Genomic DNA, 23,145 nt, shown 5'->3' with positions numbered 1-23,145 from the left:
AATATTTCCTTAACTAGCCTGTAATGTTTAAAGTTCAATATATGGAAGCTTTATTTCAAAGCAATGCCTGCTTATACCATTTTCCTTTGAAATGCACTCCTCCAGGCTGGCCTAGGTATATACATGTAATGCCATTTTTAAAATTACTTTATAGAATATGCTGCTTAGTGTTTATTGAGCATTTTCCTGTCTTGATAGTTTGTAAACATATCTCATCCAGAACACCTGAAATTGTTCTGATTATTTATTCTCTTGCAGGTTTTTTTGAACCAAATTGTTTAAAATGTGGATATATTAATAGAAAATCAACAAATGGATTTTTTAAAAATTACATTGTAAATCTTCCCTCTATCCTACAAGCACATTGTTTTCAGCAAATTAAACAAAAGGAAAAATGTGTCTCTCTGGCAAGAGAAGGGCCAGGCTGGGCAGAGCAGTGTGAGGTCAGTGTGAATGGAAATTGGTGCTGGAGGCAGGGGGTGCAGAGGTTGTGCTTGAGCCACAGGGGCTCCAGGTTCTGTGGGATGGAAACTCTGCAAGTCACTCAGCCACACTCCTGAGGAAAAGCATCCAGCAGCTGGGAAGGAGGGAATGGGAGAGGAGAAAAGAAAAGCTCCAGGTGTGAGGGGTGGACAGGTGCCCCAGTTTACAGTTCTGGTCTGTACTTAACACTTGAGCCACTACATATTTAATACAAGGTTTACTATGAGCTTACACATAGTTACAGTTCAGGCTTTAGGTACTGTAGAGTTTGACCTATGTGGAAGTCTGAAAAAATTGGGGATTTTCAGACATGTTCTGTATGGATATTGAAGCCTGGAGTTCCTCTCTCTCTCATGCACTGTTCAGGTGTGCACGAAGTGAAACAAAGCAGTGGGGAAGTAAACCTGAATGCAACAGACAAGTATGCTTCTGCTTAGAGCTGGATTTCTGAGAAAGTTGAAAAGTTTCTGAAGTTAAAATGCTAAAATATTGTTAGAGCATTCTGTGCTGCTGGGATAGGAGTAGATGTTCATTTTTGGCATTCTGAATATCTTTTTCTATTTTTTTAAAATCTAGAAAAATAAAATTTGAATTTTACCTGGGTTAAGGTTGAGTTTGGACTATGAGATAAGGAATCTGATTGCTTAACCTAATTCAGGTGAACTCTGAGGGAGGTTGTTTGTTTTGCCTTTTTGTTTTTTTTAACTTGCACTGTTCGTGTCTGGAAAAGGCCAGCATTTTCTCCACACCAACTTGTCTTATATACTTCTGTAGAAAGCATTTGCTTTCTCCCCAATTTCTTGATATTGCTTTAAAAGAAAGGCAGTTTGCTCAGACCACACACAGGTCTCTCCAGATAGATGCAAATCCATCACAGCAAAAAGCTGCTGCAGAAAGAGCACAAAAGAGCGACCTTAACTCAGAGCATCTGTGTGAGGAGCTGTCTCAGGATGGAGGAAGGTCTTTGTGTTCTGTGAGGTCTCAGAGCTGTGCTGCCATTGGCTGCACCAGGGCTTTGTCCTGGCAGAAGCTGGAGAAGTGGCTTTCACCGAGTTCCAGGAAAAAGAAGTTGAGATTATAAATATGTGTGAGAGGCTCATGATGTACCATTTTTGTTACCATGGGGATGTAATTGTAACAGCAGTCTGTCTTCTTTTTTTTTCAGTACATCATTGTTAGCAAGAGATTGTATTTAGATATGAACACATTCATCTTTGCAAAGACAAGCAGAGATAAGGCATATGAAATGAGCAGAGTACAGCATGACTAATCACATACATCAGCACATCTTGCATGAAAAAATATATTTTGAAGAGCAAGTTACATTTTTCAGGTTACCTTATGAATTTCTGTGATTAATTGTAGGTGTTTCACTCAGTTCAATTTTTGAATATAGCATAGAGCTTAAAGTGCAGTTAAATTTCTCACAAACATGCAAAGTAATAACTGTCTTCTGTTGCTTTATTTACAATGTCTTGATTCTAGTGTATTTTGTAGCAGACTCCTGTTGAGAGGACTGAACCCTGAATTAGTGTTAAATACTGACTCTAGGTACTGATTACCATTGCCAGTCTCTCAGAGATAGGCAGCCCAGCTCTGAACACATGCTGGAACCTGGGAACTACCAACAGTACCACAAGATAAGATCAAAGAATGGAGCCCATAGCCCCTCTCATTGCATGGTGTTAAAACCAGAGGGAATCAAAGCCTTTGAACTTGATTTATCTTCCTAGAGGTTAGCTGCAAAACACTGAAATTGAAAGGTCAGGTTGTTACACTTCAGTGTACCAGCAGACTGAAGTGGAAGGAAAGTGCGTGTGTTATTTCTTCAAGGAGAGAAGTTATGGGGAAACAGGGAGCTGAACCCAGAGCTGTCTCTTCCTCTCCCTCTCCCCTGAGAGTGATCAGAGCACACAGCTCCAGCACCAGCCTGGTGCTGGCATTCATCTATCCTAGTTTTGTGACTAACAGCATCAAAAATTTCCACACCTGACCAGAGTATATTTTCCATGATTTAGCAGCAGCTGAAACCTTTGAGGAACCCAGAGGCATCTTACACAGCCGCAAGGAATGGCTCTGTGCACTACAAATGGACTTAGGTAAAGCCAGCTTCAGAGGGTCAGATAGCAAAATGCTATTACTCATCCCAGACAGTGTCTCTAACTATACTACATCCTACCTCCAGCTTCAGTGTAGGAAAATTAAGCAAGGAGGAGTTGCTCCAAAATTTCTGTGATATGTAACATTACCCATTATCTTGGATGTCTTGGGCTCTCTGGTCAATCTAGGATTGAGCACAGGCATCACCATAGAAATTAAAAAACTTTCTGGGGAAGGGCAGAGTACAAAATGCATTGTTTATCCTTCTGAATGTCTCTGCAACTCTTGACACAGAAGTATTGCTAAGACACTTCAATAACTCAAGAAGATGAGTCGTATTACACAGGTTCCAGTTATTCCTCACCCATCCTCTGATGGACACATTTGAGAGTCCTCTTAAGGGTCTTCCTTTCCTGCTTTCCATGAAAATCCATACTGTCCCCACTTCTCTGATATGCCTGTGGAGAATCACTTACAGAGGCACTGACTAACTGAGCTTAGCTGAGAGGAACACTTTGATGGAAATCAGCCGTAGCTCTGTTTCTTCACAAATGCAACAAGCGTCATGACTGAAATGTCAGAACACCTACATGGTCCTTCAGGCTGCTTTTCCCACAGCACAAAAGAGCAAATTCTCCTCTGTGACAAGATTATTTCTGTCTGTGGGGACAGAGATGGAGTGAGCACTCCAAAATCCATAAAAATGCTCATCTGAATTTCTTGAGCTCTGTCAGCGCTCATTACTTTTTCTGTTCTCATTGTTGCATTTAGTAGTTTTGGAGATGGTGGGTAAGAGGCCTCATTCCTTCCTTCTTGCCTTCCTCTCAAACCCTAAACCTGTGTAGTTACTGAGAGTAATTAAGGGGATGCTGAGCACAGAAATGTGCAAACACTTCTGACTGAACACAGAAAACAAGCCAACAAAAGTGCAAAGTAGCAGTGCTGTGTGATTAAACATGTGCCTGGGTCCCCCAGGTCTGCACAGGGTTATTGATCATCTTCCCTTCAGGGGAGTTTTTTTCCGAGGAGCACACAGGGAATGAGGAGACAGGATTATAAACCATGCAAATGTGGCCTCCCATCACTACCAGAAGATTTGGGAGAGATGAACTGGATGAATATCATATTCTTATCTTGCTGCCAGTGAGCAGCACATGGCTTCATGCCACGCTCTTAGTGCTTCACAGTTAGCTGTTGTTGAAGCCAGGGTTACCAGCCTTTCCTTTTTACAAATCAAATTCTAGTTGCAGTAACAGGCATGAAAATGCAAGCACAAGTGAAGGTTAAATCTGAATAGACATGTCTTCCAGGCTGCTTCTGGTTATTCTTGGAAAATAAATCTTTTAATTTTGAATAAATTAAAAATAAATTGGTTAACACATTAAAGTAAATTATTTAAGTAATTAAAATTCTAAGTGAATTTTAAAAGATTTATTTTTCTACATAAGTCCTTGTACAAATAGAGTCCCTCCTGCCTACCCATTGTGAGATCTTTCTTTCTTCCTTCCTTTCTTTTCTTTCTTTTCCATTTTTGTAACTCACATATATATTCAGACTGGGAACAGTTGGATTATTTAGTGGTCTATTTAAGCTACTGAATATGGTGAAGAGTTCAGGACAAACTGAAGACTTCACATCTGTATCATCCAAATTTGAAGTAATTAACATTTGAAGTAATTAACATTTGAATGTATTTATGTTAATATGCTGCTCAGAGATACAGAATTGTTTGCTTCCAGTCCATTGACAATACTTTGTTCAGCTGCTGTCAGCAATATTAGATTTGTAAATGACTGGAAACTTTTGATAGGGTGTGCTTTGCTGAGAGAAAAGTAGGCACTGTATCCACAGGGCACTGAGAATGCAGCCCTGAGCAGACAGGACAGGAACAGAAATACCACACTGCTTTAGCAGCATTTCCTGCCTTCCCTTGCCATCATCCCCAAAATTGCTGCAGCACATTCCTGCCAACTTACAGACCCACACAGATCACACCACAGCACTGGGGCTGGGGCCGTGATGGTTACTTGGGAGTTGCTTTTCCCCACATAATTCACCCAGCCCACAGCATCCTCCCACAGCACTTCCAGAAGCCTTCCCAGAAAAGAAATGTGTTCTGCAGGGGCAGCCACCTGCATTTGAACTCCCTTCTCGTGCATGGTGACACTGCAGTCAGAGGCAAACCAAACCCAGGAGCAACCAAGGCAGCTCCCCTCGTGCACAGCAGAAGAGGCTTTCCCAAGGGGCAGCAGGTTTGTGGAGCAGGGAACTGAAGGGGCTTTCCCAAGGAACAGCAGGTTTGTGGAGCAGGGAACTGAAGGGGCTTTCCCAAGGAACAGCAGGTTTGTGGAGCAGGGAACTGAAGGGGCTTTCCCAAGGAACAGCAGGTTTGTGGAGCAGGGAACTGCTCTGTGGGAGCAGACACCAAGCCCTGCACCCAGGGCAGCTCGGGCTGGGACAGCCCATGGCTCTCCCAGGAAAGCAGCAGCAGGGAAAGCACCCAGCAGCTCCAGGGCTGGGAGTGCTCAGCTAGCACTGGTACTGCTGGGAGCCAGATCCTCCACTAGCCAAGGATTAACTAGCACTGGTACTGCAGGGAGCCAGATTCTCCACTAGCCAAAGGCAAGAACATTTCTGAAGAAATATGGGTCTTTCCATCTTTCCAAGCAAATTACCACAGATCATAACAAGCTGATCCATATTGGTCAAAACAAAGCATGTGAACTTGTGTATCAAATAGTGACATCCTCTATCATCTCACACTTGAACATGACAGTCTTTTTGAAAAAAGGAACAACTTTTTTATTACAAGGGTTATATTAACAACCAATATTACAAGGAGTATATTCATTTCAGTCCCAAACTTCTATAAATTCAAAGCTTTGTATAAGACCAAGTATTATCCAGATCTGACTCCCAGGAATTACATCTTGCACTGTAATTTTGTTTCATTAGCTGATTACTGAGGACTACTAATAATTACTAGATGATGTGACTTTGCAGGTTCTGTTGTTTTAGTAAGAAGCCCTGAGCAAAAGTGTGAAGGCTTTATGTGGTGGTCCCTGTGCTCTGCAGCAGTGTCACAGAGGAATCTGTTTCCTAGCACCTCAGCCATGCTTTTCACAGGAAGGTTACAAGCCCTTTTCAACTGACATAGAAGTAGATGTTTAGTCACTTTTTAAGTTAATGGGGTGTCCATACCAATGCAGTTAGAGAACAAAATATGAGGTACTGAGTTTTTATTATTCAAACTGATTATGTCACAAAGAATAAGGTCTGAGAAACTGCTTCGCTCCGAAAGAAAACCAATACAAACAGAAAAACCCCAGCTGATTCATATTACAGAAAAGTTCCAAACATCTCTCCTGTGGAACCAGAAAGCAGAATATAAGTTCTGATTTTCACATACAATGGACAACTCCAATGTCCTCAAGTGAACTATTATCAGGAGGGTTTTTTATAGCCTTTAGTCAGTCCTTTTTTCCTTCCTGCAAACTGCCTTTAATTAGTGTACATTCATTGCTTCCCATTCCATCCTACACATCCTCCTGTGTTTAAAATATCTTTCCAGACCTAAACCCTGTTTGAGAAGACTAAGTAAAATGCTGACAGAAGAGTTAAAAAATCCAGGAGATCTTTAGAAGCACAGGAAAGATGGACAAATATCACAGAAATAAGGTTGCAGCTTCTGTTAATATATTAACATCTCACCACACTAGGGTAAGGAGAGGTGTTGTCTGCTTGTTAAAGTAGAGCAATTATAAGAATATTTTAGACTCTTGTCTGATCTGTTCTTCAGATTTCATGGAAAAATAGAATACTCTGTTTTCTGTTATAATCCAGTAACTTTCATGCTATTAAACTAACTAAAAATATCAGAAGGCACATCCCAGCACCTTTCTAGTTTTCTAAACTCTCAGGAATAAATTATGGTGCAATGGGAATGGCTGCAAGATGAAAGTGCAAACAATTTCTCCCTGTTTTTCTAATGAATGTTAAAATTAAAAGAATAATGCAGATCTGATGAGCTTCTGCCACAGCTATTGTTTGCAAAGAGGCTGCTGAGGTCTGATAAACAACTTAAGAACTTCATTAGCACCATTTTTCAATGAGCCTCTTGATTTGGTTGTTTTTATTAGTTTTCCAGATTTAAAATTCTTTTTTTTTCCCCTTTTTTGGCAGACAAGATGTTTGATTTATAGTCTATTTCTTTACAGAAGCTGTTATGCTTCTTTGAATGACAGTATAATTTTCTTTTCAAAATTTCAAGATATTTGACATTACTGTCTTGCCCAGTGGGTCTGGGGTATTGGATTGCAAACACTGAATTGCAGATCCTTATGCAGAGGCTTTGCAAAGCCTTGTATGTAAGTCATTGTAGTCAGCTGGATCGCTTCACTGGGTAACACAAAACAAGGACAAAAGCCCTTGAATATATAAAACTAAGTCATGCAAGTAACCAAGGGCAATGTAGGATAAGCAAACTTTGACTAAGTTCAGATAAATGTAAGAAAGTTTGCATGCTTTCATTTATCTTTTGGTCTGCAGAAGTGAGTTGAACAGCCTAAAGGAACAGGATTTCCCTTGAGATTCTGCTGCTGCTTACTACACACGAACAACTATTCAGTGCTTTTCTTTCCCCTAACTAGAAGTTTTTAAAAAAAGGAACAGGAGAAACTGGAAAATAAGCAAAAACTGTTGTGTAGTAAATTATTAAATTAGCCAGCAAGTGTCTTCAAGAACCATGAAAGATTCCTAAGTAGTGTTATGCAACATAAGTGAGAATTTGAATATTCATGTAGATAAGTAGCTTAATTCAACTTTCTTAAATAAATTATTAAATATTTATTCTAAAAAAATTAACTAATTTATGATCAGAGTAGATCAAAATGGCCACACTCATACCCACCAAAATGTTTGTCACCATGAGTCTTGTTGAAGAATCACAAAGTAAGGTGGTATTGATCCAGAATTCTCCCAAGTTTTGCAACTTGAATCACAGATAGAGCTCACTTATATTTTTTGAAACATATGACTTGTTAAGTGAAGAACCACCACAGGCGGTTTTGTGAGCAGTTTAAGCTAATCTAAGCCCAAAGTACAGGTCATGTAGAGAACTGACCCCTCAAAAAAGGATAAGGTAATTCTCACTCAGAGAGGCAGTGGTGCAAGCCAAACCTGTGGGAGCATGAGCCCAGAACTCAGATTTCTTCAGTGGCAAAGGCTGAGATCAGCTCATGACACTCCCAAATTGCTGCCCCATGTTCCATATAGAAAGCTGGTAAAGATTCTAGATTCCAGACAGAAAGCTGAAAACCTTATATATTGAGAGTGAACCATTGACAGCCACTCAAAGAAATAGTTCTGACATGTGGGGTTACCAAAATTTCATTCTCTAGCTTTCTGCTATGTTATTCAGAAATATACACACCTTGCTGCAAATGGCCAAGATATCTGGAATACTTCAACAAAAGTATCTTTTATTATTATTTTCCTGAATAAAAGATGTCTCATTTTTTCTAGAATTGTTTTGTACTGTTCCCAAGTTGAAAAATATGAAGTTATGCTTAGATGTTAGAAAAAATCTACCATGATGGTAGTGGAATACTGACTGCCCAGGAATGTTGTGGAGACTCCTGGACAGGAGCCAGGAAGACTGTCAAAGTGGTCAGCACTTGACCTGACACAGTCCTGAGTAACATGATCCATTTAAGACATCTTTGCAGTAGAGGAGTGGACAAGATGACCTCTAGAGGCCCTGTCCAAACTAAAATAAGATTGTGATTTTTGTACTCATTTAGGTAGCAGTAAAAATTGTTTGAACTATCACTGTATACCTCAGTGTATTCCAGTTCTTCATACTTGTGTCTCAGAGCAGTCATTTGCAGTATAAATGTGTGGCCACTTAATTTCTAAGGTTTCATCTTCTGGCTTTTGGGGATGAAATACCCTCTGATACTTTCTCTGAATTGTATTAACTTACAGTTGATACAGATATATCTATTGTAAAAATGCTAGGCTAGGCACAAACCTCACACCCTCATGCTCACTGCATTTGTTTTTCTGTGCCATTCATTTACTGTTCTGTATGAGATGTAGCACAGTAGGAAAAGCACTGCTGCTGTATCTATTCCTAGTGTTCCCTCCAAACCAATAGGCAGTGGCTGAATGTTCTCTGATACTATTATTGAGATGGATGTTACAAGAGAAAACAACACTGTTAGAAGGTATTTACCTCCATACAGTGTTTCAAAATGTGGTGGCTGTAATTTTTTTCTCTGTGGAAATTATATCAGTATACTTCAATAATCTGTTTTTTGAAACTGTATACACTGGAAATTTTCCTAAGCCTAAGTTATGTTAAGATTCCATGCCAGCACTGAAAAAAATACCAGAAAAACAGAAGCCACAGACCAGTTTTATGTGCAGATTGAGGGATTTCCATGAGGTGAGAAGTAGAGAAAAATAAATAGCTTATCTACATCCTATTTTTTATTTTTTACTGCCATTGTGCTGAAGCTATGACCATCCATTAGCCCCTCTTCCTCTCCTTCCTCTAAGGTATGCTGTAGGCTTTGTCTCTTTCAGATTTTTCCTTTTGAAGTCCACTTTTTCAAACCTCTTACTTTCCATTTTGCATTCCATCCTCTTCCATCTAAATTCCACCTCTCTTCTGAATTCTTTTGCTGTATCTCAGGCCTACCATGTACTCCCACTTCTTCTCTAAACACTCCCTTAGTTTCCTAGTTCTCATCTTCAGTAATACATCCACAAACTGCATATTTCTGATGCTGCCCCTGCTTTTCCTCCCCATTTAGAAACATTTTGTATAATTTACTATGCCAGCTTGTATTCTCATTAGACAATTAATTAATTCTATTTTCTAGTGAACTCCACTAAGCTGGGGCAATTGGCACTTACAGATCCCTCATTATGTACTGCTGATACTAGCATGCATATTAATGCACAATACCATCAAAAGAAACACATATCTAAAACCATGGGGTAGAAAATGTCTAGTTTTAATAGGAGAGCTTAAAACTAGAAATACAAGGTAGGAAACATCAATTGTATTTAGAAAATATTTCATATATCATCTCCCTTTTCCTGTCAGCAAAGTCAGAGTAGAATGGAAGAGACTTCACCTAAGGAATAGCAGCAACCAGGATCCAGCCTGGCTCAATCTGTTCTGGCAGGGATTTGATGGATTGGCTCTGGAGAGGTCTAACTCCCAATTACACTCAGTGGCTATCAGCTGAGAAGCCATTAAAGTGAATATATAAACTACAGGAAAGTGTGATGGTGACATGTTTTGTTTCTAGCTTGTTAAACCAGTAATTGTTATTGCAAGTAGCTGTCATTCCCACCAGCATTTGCTTCTTGTTGACAATGAATAAAACTCATTTGTTTTATAGCATGAAGCTTAATTTACTTCATGGTTGATTTCTTTCTTTGGTTGTCAATCCCAGATCTCAGAAAAAGAAATGCAGTGAGTTTTATGGCAAGCAGAATGAGCTGTAACTAAACAGCCAGCTAAAATACCTAAGGTTTCTGACTGACTGTGAAGGGTGGTTCTTGAGAGGGACATAGGATCAAAAGCTCCCTTTTGAATCATATTAGCCAAGACTGCCAGTCATTGACTACACCCAGATTGGCTAGTGATCTGTGGATATTTTCCTTTCATTTTTTATGGGTTTTAATTAAATTTGACAACTCCAGAACAAATTAACTCTGTCTTGAACTTTAGGCATCTGATAGGAAGAGATTGGAATTTTGAGGTTAAGTACATTTTTAAGACTTTAACTTCCTTATTAATTGTCATAGCTAGTTGAATTCAGTAAAGATAAATACTGTAAACCTGCTTATATGCTGAGTTGCATCTCTGTGCCACTGTGACAGAGTGAAGCTTAAATTAGTCATATTTGAACCCAAAAATATCCTGCAGTACATTGTACAAGCACAGCACAGAAATACCTACTGATATACCAGTCAAGTGTGGTTGTAAAATACAGTAGCTATTTAAGCATATAGAATGTAGCACTCTTGTCTACATACCAAAGGAAATAACACAACTTGGATTTTGGTGGGATTTCCCCTCCCCTCCATCCTCCAAAATAGGCAGCTCTTAAGTGACTACCAGAAATTAAGAACTTTGGTTTTGCAAGTCCCTCCCAAGACTATACTGCAAGTTGGTTCTAAGCACAGTTAAAGATTGAAAGGCAAAGTGTGCATTTTGAGCTCCCCTTGAAATATTTTCCACTGCTAAAAATGTTGGGAATTTCTGAGAAGAGATCTAAGAAATAGGTAAATGATACTTCTAAGTTTAGTTCTTTAAAGATGCAGACAAAATTTGGCATTGTGTTTTGAATTAGCTGTGCTTTCCAATTTCTTGTAATTCCTTTGCTATCTCAAATGTCCCTTCTAGGAAGGGAAAATCCACCCTTTAAAACAGGTTCCTAGAAGGTTACAGACTTACCACATCCATGATCTGCATGAGGCTGAGAGTGAAATAGACAGTGAGTGGCTGGGAATCATTTGCAACTGGTCGCTCCAAAGGATTGTAATTTTTCAGCAGCTCCTTGTAAAGCTTCCTTTGGAACTCTCCTTGCAGAGATTCTTTGGATACAGGAATAAAAAGATAAATAATAAGGAGTCTACATCAGAAAAAGCTCAGGCATGCTTTTTTACTCCTATCAGATATTATGTATCTATTATTACACCTGCTGCATTCCCAGAAAAAATGCCACTGTGTTTAAAATAGTTCATTAGCTACTACAACAAAATCCTAATCACAAATGTTCATCCCAGCCTATAAGGGGAAATTACCTCTTTGATCATTTCTTGACTGGCGAGGAGTGATACATTCTAAATGCTAAGGGTGCTTTCTCAATGTATACACCCTTCGGTCCAGCAGCAAGAAATGATGAAGAGCAAATACAGTAGCTGTGGTTTGACACCTGTCCTGGCATAGCTATAACCAGAAAAGCAGAACAGAATTACGGCAGAAGGCATCAGCAAGACAATGGGGAAAAAAATGGCCACAGGTTAGACTGAACACTGCTCTGGGGCTGCTTCAGACAGAGAACTCTTTGGGGCAAATACACTCCACTTTGTTCTCTGCTCATGCAGTTAGAAATGAAGTGGGGTAGGGTGTTCCTGGCAGAGATGATAGACACCACATTAATATACATGCTAATATTTGGGGATTTCTGTCCTTTTCCACTTCAAATCCAGGGAGGATGTTTATTCTGCCGTCTTTCTGTGGAGAGAAGGAGTAGGTCTACATGAATGGAGCAGAGTAGTCCAGGGACAGAGGCAGTTTTCGAATGAAGGAGAATGTGCGACAGGGTACGAACAGGTTCTCTGGACGTGAGACCTCCCTGTCCCACTCCAGACCGCCCTCCCTCTTCCCGGTTTTCTCGTCCTTAACTCGCCCCACAAAAAGCCGCAGCCCCTGCCCTGGGACATGCACCATTTAAATCCCTTGACAGAGTTCGGTTCCCCATCCCCACAGTCCTTCTCCCGTGTCCCTTCCCGGCAGGTCCCAGCTCTGGCCAGCCCTCAGCGCGGCCCGGGACGGGGACGAGCCCCCGAGGCTGTCAGAGGGCAAAAGGGGCCGGCCGGGGCCGGAGAGGCGCCGTGCCGGGAGCGTCCGGGGCTGCCCCGACCCACCCGCCCCGCCGCGGCTCCCGGCGCTGCCCGCGGGGCCGGCGCCCACTCACCGCGCACGAGCCCCGCCGCCGCCAGCAGCCACACCGCCAGCTCCTGGAGGCCCATCCCGGGAGAGCCGGCGCTGCGAGCGACCGACACGCCGACAGCAGCGGCGGCTTCTCCCGCCGCCGAGCCCCGCCAGCCCCCGGCCGCGGATCCGGGCCGCTGGGAGCCGCCGGCGCCCCGGGCACCTCCGGCAGCTCGGCCCCTTCCTGCGCCCGCACCGGAGCTCGCCCTACGGCGCCGCCGGCCCGGGCGGAGCGGAGGGATGCTGACGGCCCGCCTCCCCGACCTGCCTCTCGCCTGATGGATTTCCCTCCCTTCCCTAATCCTCGAGCGTCTCCGGGCCGGAGGGGAGGGAGCGGAGCCGCTCTCAGGCTGCTGCAGCAGCCGGAGCGATGCGGCGCGGCTGGGCGAGGGGGCCTCGGCATTATAGAGCCGAGAGCGGGGGCGGCCCCCTCCCCTGGCGGGCAGCCGCGCCCGCCCGCGCCCCCTGCCCTCCCCGAGCCCGCAGCGGCACCGCGGGGAGCCCCGGCTGCTCGGGGACGGGAGAGCAGGGGAGGGGAGCCGGCCCGACCGCCCCGGGGAGCGCACGCCGCCTGCACTGCCCCAAAAGCCCAAGGGCATCAGCCACGGCCGAGCCCCCCGCCGCTCCCCGCTACTCCTCGCACAGGTCATCCTCCTTCACCATCGGCGGCGGTTGCTGCTGTTCTGAGAGAGGCGAATTAGTTCAAAGGGCAGCGGAGTGGCCCGAGCAGGATAACCCCTGCCGGGGCCGAGGAGGGCAGCGCTAGGGAAAGGCAGCCGGGGCATGGACAAGGGCAGGGCCAGTCCTTGCTCGCCTCAGCAGCTTGGCTTAGGTCACATCTAGGTATGACGAGCAATGGCCACAATGATGTTGCACACATGACTGTTAAATCCCCAGCAGAGATGCAGGGCTGGGGGTTCAGGTGCTGGATGTTTTGTCTAGATATGGGGGAAAAAGCCTTGGCCAAGGGACATTGCGTTTAGTGCTTGACAAACACGTGACAGTAAAATGGTGGCTGAGCTCCTGCCTGGTACAGGTATAATGCACCGCAGTTGGAAAGCAGGCCTAGAAAATTCAGGGCATTTTGTTGATTGTCTGGTTCCCATCTGCAGCTCTAAGTGCAATTTTGACACCAAGGATGGGTTATTTCTTTCAGCCCAAATCCCTGCCCTTCAAATCCAGTTGCTACATTAAATGAATGTCCTAGGCAGCTGCACTTTAAAACGAATGATATTGAAGAAAGTTGTCATTTGCAAGAGATAACTAAGTGCTTGTTTTCCAAATGACTGTCAAACAGCAGTTTATTTAGCCCATGTTAATTTTCAGCTTTAAAAATTCTGGTTATCTGTTTCTGCTTAAGCACTGACCTAATTTATGTAGCTACTGTTTAAATATTTTTAAATGTTGAGCACAAAAGCACATGCATCTTGGGGCAACCTGAGTAGTTCAGCAATTGGCACATCATGTGTTCCAGCTGTCACATACAGCAGGACTGCAACCTTCCTCTTTTCAAATGAGCCAACGTGCCAGACAACTTTACCAAGGGGTAGTAGAAACCAGCAAGTGGTAAAGTTAACTCTCCAAAAGCCAAGTAATAGCTGTTGGTTTCTTGCGTTTTGGTTGGGTTTTTTTCCATGAGATATTGACCTTTCTTGGACCTGCCAGCAGACAAGAGCAAGTTGCTAGGGGAGCTTTGTGTTATTCACAGAAAAAACAAGTGTTATTATTAATTCGTACTTCAGCCTTCCTGTGGCAGTGCTCTTAGTGTCTGGATTTTTGCCTTGTCTCATTTTGGAAAGGACTCATTTTCTTTTCTTCTTCTACTGTTATTCACTGCTGTTTTGGCACAGGTGTCCCAGATATTTTTGGGTGTTCAGTAAACAGCATGAATTGTTCAGGCAAGAAATTTGGAGAGGAAATCTATAGTTCATGGCTGACCTCTACTGTTGGCTCATTTTTTTGCTTTACACTTGGCTTTGTTGACAAGGGCTTCACCCCTCTGTGATGAAAGGGTCAATACCATGCACAGCCCAAGGTCTCAAAAGGTAAAATCTTCAGGGGATGGTGCTGAAATCCCAAATTCCTTAGTATAAGTGAGGAAATAATTTTAATTGATTCTTTTGTAAATCTTGATTTATATGGTTTGCAGCAGTCTTGTTTTCATCTGATGTTAGCAGATTGAAATTTATAGGCACTTCAGGAATTTTGATATTCTTTAATAGCAATCAGCGCCTCAACTCCTTAATTAAACTCTGTTCAATCAGGTGCATTCTTACTAAAGGTTTTACCTTTTAAGTCAGAGATTCTGCTGTGAATGCACAAAAATGGCAGGAAAAAGTCTTATCTGCATTCTGTAGACATCCTAACTGATAAAAGTTAATTTCACAAACATTTATAGATATTGTGTAGGTACTAGCAAAGAAAGGTTAAAAAAATTACTGAAGTAAATTACTGAATTACTACATCATACCTTCTTAGACACAGTGATGAATGGGAGTTCACTCTACAATTACAGGCCCTAGAAACCATTGTAAGTCTCCCAGCACACCTTCCCAACACAGCTGGGTGTTTGCCAGAAAATAAACAAGCCCTTAATGTCAGTTTGTTTCTCACCTACATGGGGCATGATTAGAAACAGCCAGTTGTGTGTCTGTCTGTTTGTGAATAACCAATTGCTCAAGGACACAACGTTATGCTCAGATCAGGTCACATATATCAAGGTGTGTGCTAATAGTGTGGATCTAGTACCAATGTGCTGTCTATTGCTTCTTTATCTGATAAGCAAAGAAGTAAGTAAGTCAATGTGCAAAAGACTTCATTCAAGTGCTATGTCAGGTCTATTTTGAGTCTGAGAGAGGCACAGAGCTGCTAGAGAAACAGCTACAGGATTCCGAATTAGGGTGTCTATAGAAGTGACCCTCCCCATGACTGTAAGATGCTTGTTTATACCCAGACTGTCCTCCTTGTTCAGATTACAGGGCTAATCTCATGTGTTGGTCAGTGAAAACAGCCAGGGACTGAAGATTGTTCAGAAAGACTCGTGCAGTCATTACCAGATGTTGCAGTTGCCCAAGGTTTATAATATCACAGAACTGAAAAAGAGAATTATCCCCTTTTTCTCTTTGAATAGATTTTCAGATAAACAAAATCATGCATCTTCCTGCTGTGGCAGAAGACGATAAAATAGACCTGAGAAGAGGCTGATAGTGAAGAAGTGACCATCTTGTACTGTATCCATCTGCAGTGACTGCAGCACTTTCTGACTTTGATCTAATTATTGTGCAATTGCAATGACCTGAGGCTCCATATCAGAAAATAATCTTCTTTTTCTTCTTTTTAGAGAAATAGGTACAGTAGGCTAGGATTTTAAATGGTAGCTTACAGCACATGTTAGATGCCCACATTTTCTTGAATGTTATTTGAATTAAAGTACCTCTTTATTTGTTAGCTGTTTGGTGGTTTTTTAGATAGTCCTAGTAATTGCATCCCATGTTATTAGTTATTCTCTGTTGTTGACTTTGCCCAATGAGAAGTCTCAGGGATTGAGAATGTTCATGTGACAAGCTTGATTTTTTTCTATAAATGTCGTGAAACATTATATGGTTCTTCCTTGCAGGAGTTAGCAAGTAGTTTTGATGTTAAGCTTCCTATTGAAGGATGAATTACTGATCTGAAATATGGTTAATTTTCTGATTGAAGTTTATATTCTCTACATGCCAATTTGAACAGAGGTTCACAAAGGCAGTGTCTTTCCCAAATTCTTAGTTCCTACACCAGTATGTGATTTCCAGGAAATGATCCATTCCCCAAATTGTCATCTATTGGGAAGGATAAGGAAGAGCACAGACTATTCTGTTGTTTAAAAACAACGAAGCTGCTGCCCTGCCACTTTGTAAAAAGTAATTACAGAGAGTATTTCTGAACAGTGCTCAGATGTGAGGAATAAGGATTTGTCAAATTTCCCTGATGACTGCATAACTAATGAGTAAGACTTGTGATTATTTCTGTCACGCAAACATTTTTCAAAATTCATACTTGTCTTTTATTACTGTTAGCATACACTCACATTAAAGCGTGAGCATATTAAACAATGTTCCTGTGAATGAAACATCTCAAATGCTGTAACTACAGAGATTTCTCAGCATATCTACCTTACAGGTGCTTTTCTCTGTCCAAAGAAACCTCACATGTTTTCACTGACATCGTGCTCAGCACGTTTGCACTTTGATTTCTGTGTAAGGAATTCTTGTTCCTCTCATTTCAGCCTCTGTCAGGTCCTTCTGATGCATTTTCAGGGCTTGCCATTCATTTCTCACTGACATACAAATCACCATCACAGAGTTGCTTTGCCTTCTTTTTGGATGAGTGTGAATAACAGAAAGTTGACAAAACTGCTTTTCTTCACCCTGGTTAATTTTAAATAACTACATAATTTAGGGTTTACAGAAGCTAATTAAAGTTGATAGGAAATCTGCATTTTAGGCCTACAGCTTTAACAGATCCTCATCTATAAGCATCTAAAGATCAACCTTATTTTTCTTGTCCTAAAGCAACACACTAGAAATTTTTCTTTCCTGAAAAAATTACCATCTGCTGCAATTTAAATAACTAACATGAATTTCACAAAAATTGTCACTTGGTCTGTAAAGACCATTCTAATAAGGCTTTTGACCATAAAGCTAAGCTCAAACCCTTTCAAAGACAGAATGTTGTAGCAAAATTGAGAGCAAATTCATTTATTTGAGGCAGGGGCATGAGACAGTTTAATATTGAAAAGCCAAATTTCTACAGTCAAGATTTCTAAAAGGAAAACTAGTCAGGGTGCCCTCATCTGCTAGAGAATACTGAATTTTGGTCTTTAGAATCCTAATGGTTAAGTTTAAGTTCATCAAACACATTTTTAATATGGCTTTGGGGAGAATTTTTTATTTCTTGTCTTGTAATGCATGGATTACAAATTTACAACTGTATTTCTTACCTTGCATAAAACCAGCACTCCCTAATATTCCTTCCTAACTTCTCCTACAATGTCCCAGTATTGCTACTAAGGACATCAGTCCAGTTCTTGTATGATTTATTTTAAGCAGTCACTGGTGAAGCTGATGTTTTTCAAGCCTGTGCAGCAGCAAACATCACCTATCATCTTCTATTTGAAATGAGACCTTGTGCTTTCTCTAATTGCCCCTCTGAACTGTCACAGCACACTGAGAGAAGCAGCAGGGCTGCAGAGGACAAATGCCCTGGTGAGTCACTGGAGACAGAGAGGAATCCAGAGAGGAATTCAGAGAGGAATTCATTGCTCTCAGCATCAGAGAGTAGCAGCCAGTCATGGCTCAGCACAACATGCTTCTCCAGGCAGCTGCTGACAGTCCTGCATGGAAACTGTTGCAAATGGGAGCATTCAGAGAATGGAAACAAAAATGAATCATTTTTGTTGTCAGAACACAGCATATTTGGAGGTTGTGGATCCTTTAGAGACAGGCAGATTTTCAAATGAGATTCCTTGCTGGACTCAAAGGAATTCTCAAAGCAGCTACTAGATTGTTCCATTGATGAAAAGCTGTGGACCTCTGGAGGAGGAACTAAAACTACATTAAATACAGGGTTTGATGGAAAATTTACAACAAATAACTCAATACACTAGATATAGTCTATTTTATCTGAATCCCTTATAGAAATACAGACTTCATTGATGTTTCTGGAGGACTGAAGATGGGATTGCCATGCTCAGGAATGGAGGCTGTGTTTTTCCACACGGGCAGCACAGCATGGAGCAGCTGTGCTCTGATTTCCCAAACACAGCAAATGTGAGCAGCAGAAAGCGCCTGCTGGCTCCCAGGTTTGCTGGGATGGCCAAGTGTGTGGGAGTAGTGGATCCCTCTTCCAGCTGGGCTTTGCTGTTATTGTTTGTGACACCATCGGTGGGACTTGTCCCTCTCGTTGCTGGTTTCAAAGCCCAGCTGCTGTCCCTGTTACAAAGCCAGTGTAGGTGGGTGTGCTGAGTGCCAGGAGCATGGCTCAGGAGCAGGGCTGCCAGGGCAGTGACAAAGCACAGCTCACTCAGCACTCCCCTAACACGAGCCCCTGCTGACCAGCCAGAGAAGGGGCTGCTGCGCTGGTGAATGAATGTCCTGCAATCACAGATTTAGAGCACATAGGAAATACAGCCCTTGGTCATCTGTGACTCCTCTCCTCAGTGCTGCAGAACCTGACAGAGTAAAAACTGAGTAACAGCCCCAGCACAGATGTCTGAGGAACCATTTCATGAGCCAGCAGGGGGTGAGCAATCACAACAGACACAGGCACACAGGGAAGACTTTTCCAGTATTAGACCTGCCTTTGATTCTGGTGATAGTTAGCTCTCACAATAAAACTTCTCTCTTTTCCACTAACATCAAAAGGGATTTTGTTAGTCATGAGTGAATGCAAACTGCTTTCAGTGTATTTTTCTTGAACTAGATTTATAAGACCACAGTTACTTCATACATTTATTATGGACAATTTTTTTCTAAAATGTCTTTTTATTATGACAGGATGAAAAACGGGAGAATTGGGACAGAGAGGGAGGAAGCAACTGTCTGGTTTTTTCAATGCTTTTAATTAGGTAGGAGGATTTTTCAAGCTTGGATAAGCTTTCAGGAATTTGCTTAAGCATTTGTTTTGCAGGAGAAATTTTAGACTACTGATTATTTTAATGACTAATTAGAAGTTTAAAAATAGGAAAAAAATAAAATTAAAATCTGACTTTAAATTTGTCTGCCAATTATACCAACATATTTGGAATGTCGTATGTTCAGACAGAATTTTGCCTCACACAGCTCTAGAAGTATCTTTTTCTGCACATCTTGCTAGGGCAGATATAAGAAGTGAAATCCTTAATTTTATAACTCTGTTGGTCTAGAGTTTGATCTGTTTGCTATGCTATGAGAGCATGGGAAAAATTATCACGGTTACCTGAGCCAGACAAATAAAAAAAGAAGCTTACAGCAGCTTTCTATTTTCTCATTTCAAGTTCATTTTTAATCAGAGATGTTTGGATACCCAGATGTCTTTTAATGAAACCAAACTTTCAGAGATTTGTCTGGTTTTGAGAGCATCTACTTACCTAAAACTTGTGTTTCTGCTTTCACTACTTTGCATAAGTAAACCTTAATTTTTAATTGAAGCTATTACTCCTATTAAATCTTTTGGGGTGCCTAAATAAAAATTCCATGGGTCTCTTTAATGGCTGTAATTCAAGGCTATCTTTTTATCATGGTCAAATTGTTCTTCTGGATTCCCAGTTAATTGTGAAGATAATGCAATGTGGCAGGTCAGAGGCAACACTGACATTGCTAATGCCAGCCTGCAAGGATAGCCTCTAAGTAGCTGAGATGGCTCAAATATTTTGAGTAATAATTTAATTTATCTGTTTGTTGATGGATTGTCTGTGGTACTGATTTTTATAATGCAAAAATGTCAATGTTTTCATGATGATGATCATAAGAAAATGTTAGTAATAGTACATTTTTTAAAAGCCCTGCAGTGATTTAGAGCCTATGTTGTACCTTCTGAAGAAATTCTGATTGCCTGGGAACCTCAGTCTTAGAGGGACCCAATAAATTTAAATGCCTAAAAGTGAGTTTTCTAAGCAGGTCACTGCATTTTAATCTTTGCAATAAAATAAATAATAAATTGCCAAACTGTACTTGAAAACTTTACCCTACCACTGCTATTAATTTTAATTGTTAAAGTTCAAATATTGGGTAACAGACACATTGAAACTGTTGATTTTCCAGTTGTGAATGTCCAAGTGCAGAGATGCCCAGCTGGATGTGTCACAGGGACACTTTCCCCAGCTCGCCCTGGCAGAGGGAGCCCAGCTGAGCAGGCTGTGTGGAAGCCAGGCCCAGGTGCTGCAGCCTGCTTGGGGCTCTCTGTGGCAGAGACCTGGCCCCTGCTCTGTCAGTGTGACCCTGCCTCACTGCCCAGGGACATGCTGCTGCTCACTGCTCACCTCAGTGCCCTACAGCCTGGCAGGGACATGCTGCTGCTCACTGCTCACCTCAGTGCCCTACAGCCTGGCAGGGACATGCTGCTGCTCACTGCTCACCTCAGTGCCCTACAGCCTGGCAGGGACATGCTGCTGCTCCTGCATCACTGCACTGCAGCCTGGCAGGGACATGCTGCTGCTCCTGCATCACTGCACTGCAGCCTGGCAGGGACATGGTGCTGCTCCTGCATCACTGCACTGCAGCCTGGCAGCGACATGCTGCTGCTCACTGCTCATCTCATTGTTGCTGCTCTCTCCTGACCAGCCCAGCAAACCCTCCTGTGCCTCAGACTCATGTTGAGCTGCTCTAGGGTTCCTCCTGCCTGTTTATCTGGTGTACAATTTGTGTGGTTGTGCATTGTATTGCTAGATTCAGCCCCAAATTTCTTTTTCATTGTAGCATTTTCCTAGTTTTGAAGAGGAAGTGACAGGATTCCTTTGGGAGGAGGAGAAAATAGAGTTGTTCTGTGAATGTGGAAGTGCCCAGGTTATAAAGGGCAGGAATGCTGATAGGTTTCCCACCTGAGGGACCTGGCTGGGTTTTAGGATTAAGGACAGGAGCAGAAGAGATAGAAGTGCTATCTTGAGAGCACTGGCTTTATTACAGCATTGAATATATATATTCAACTTCTTTCCCCTTTTTGAGTTGAACTGGTTATCTGCTTAGCTAATATGGTTTATCTTTCATGAAAGGAGTTAATAACTGAATTTTGGATTAAACCTTAGTGGTTTGTTTTGTTAGGACAGTAAGCAATCACAGAACTTCTGATTTGGGGATTCTTTGCTCTTTTTTGTTTTAATCACATCTGGGAATTCATAAAGAATTTTCTGGTTGGTGTTAGTACATATTCAGCTTAATAATTTAGGAAATGTTCTCCTGTAATTCATAAACCAATGAGAATTACTGAGATATTTTCAATGCATCCAATTTCTTCCACAGGGACTGCATAGACCCTGCAGAAAAGACTCATGAAGAAATTTAGAATCTCCTTATCAAAGATGGGGCTGAGACACAGAGCAAGTTGGAAGAAGATGACAGCAAGGTAGGATTTGAATTTTTCTCTTTGAACATCTTGCTAGAACCACGTTATTCTAGAGAGTCTTCCTTTAGGAAAATTCCATTAAATTGAAGCGGAATAGGATTGAAATGAAATGAAGTTTGGTAAAATATTTAGCAGAGTTCTGCTTCTCAATCTCCTCTTCATTACCTTAATGGTCCAGAGCTAGCAAAAGGAACCCAGATTCATTCCAAGCTGTTGCTCTAACCTGTGAGCTCCCCAGTTTCATTAAGGTGCCTGGTAGGTACATGTGGGAAACTTGGAGTAGGCTCTGAGAAGAGCAATACATGGGTGGAGAGCTGTCCAAGGCAGACTGGTGACTAAATACTGGGAATACTTGCAGGACTTCAGTGTGCTCCTCTCTCTCCATTTGTGCTAAAGGCATCCCTGTCTGTCTATCTGTGCCTAATAGAAATGGGTTCAAAATTCACTATGAAAAGCAAGTTTGAGTGTTTCAGTTGATGCTTGTATTACTGGTGGAACTGAGTCTTAATTACAAGGCACATTTGTGTGTATGGCATAAACTACCACTAGTTAAAGTATATGATCATGGAATATCCTGAGCTGGAGGGCCCCACAAGGATCATCAAGTCCAGCCCCTGGGCCTGCCTGCACAGAACTGCTCCAGGAGTCCCTATGGGTCTGAGAGCATTGGCCAAATGCCTCTGGAACTCTGGCAGCCTTGGTGCTGTGAGCACTGCCCTGGGGAGCCTCTTCCAGTGCCCAACCACCCTCTGGGTGAATGATGACATTGCAAAGGCATTATTTCTTCTAACTGCAGATTATCCTATGTACAATCAATGGATGGATTCTTTAAGGTTAAGCATCTGTTTCAGAAGCATTCCCCTTCCTAAATGCATTTTTAAGTCAGACCAAAAAATCTGTTCTTTCCATGAATAAAAAAATTATTGCTGTCTTTAAAAAACATTCTTTTCTCCTGGGAGAAAGTTTTATCCATAACAAGTTGGTTTTATTTTTTTCCTTTATAATAGGGCGTTATTTATAAAAGTTCTTGAAATGAATCACAGAATTCCAAACTTTGAAATTCTCTGCAAATAGCAGTGAAACTTGCCTTAAGTGTAAATGAGCAGTGATTTAAATATTAACTATCAGTTGATATTTCACATTGCTTCCCACATACTCATTTGTAAAACAGTCAAGCTGCAAGCTTTGTATAAATAGCATTTACTTACTGCCATGGTTTAATTGAAAGTTTGGTGTTTGAGGATGGTTAATGCTGGTATGCAGGAGCTGGCAGTGACTGTTACATTGAACTCCACTGTGTAGTTTGAGACATGACTAAAATTAATGGTGTGCCATTCCTCTAACCTGAATTGTTATAATCCCTATCCAACAGGGATATTATAAAATTGATAATTGTTTCACCATTTTTTATCATGACAATTGTTTATCAGCAAAATTGTGTTAGTTTGCTTACACATAACTAGAGTGCAGCAGGAGCATGTTTACAGAGCTCTTCAGCTTCTGGGAATTTGAAGCCATCAGATTCCACAGTGGGTGAATTGAAGATACTGGCTAACCAGACTCCATTAATAAACAAATTAAATTGCCTTGAGTAAAGGAAAAAAACAGTCTGGAACACTCTTTTGTAGTATTTTCTTATCAGTACCAAACTGGGCCATTAATATCTTTCATGCCTTTTTATTTTTTTTAACTTGTGCAGAGATAGGGATTTCTGACTGATTGTTACAAGAAACCTTAGGGGAATAAAA

The 23,145-nt window shown here is 41.6% G+C and overlaps 1 protein-coding gene across 1 annotated transcript in view; it reads right to left on the bottom strand.

Moving 5' to 3' along the window:
• CHRFAM7A (CHRNA7 (exons 5-10) and FAM7A (exons A-E) fusion) overlaps positions 1-12,501 on the bottom strand; it is a 37,964-nt gene extending 25,463 nt beyond the window's left edge. Inside the window, exons 1-2 of the mRNA XM_059482599.1 lie at positions 12,306-12,501; positions 11,060-11,199 (exon numbers count right to left, since the gene is read on the bottom strand). Of these exons, the coding sequence (XP_059338582.1) occupies positions 11,060-11,199; positions 12,306-12,360 (195 nt within the window). The 5' untranslated portion in view covers positions 12,361-12,501. The remainder of the gene's footprint in view (positions 1-11,059; positions 11,200-12,305) is intronic.
• Positions 12,502-23,145: the final 10,644 nt, after the last annotated feature.

The sequence above is a fragment of the Ammospiza nelsoni genome, chromosome 14 (genome assembly GCF_027579445.1).
Source record: "Ammospiza nelsoni isolate bAmmNel1 chromosome 14, bAmmNel1.pri, whole genome shotgun sequence".
Classification (NCBI taxonomy): domain Eukaryota; kingdom Metazoa; phylum Chordata; class Aves; order Passeriformes; family Passerellidae; genus Ammospiza; species Ammospiza nelsoni.
Note: the sequence above shows the minus strand (reverse complement) of the source record. Positions and strands in the feature narration are given on the sequence as shown.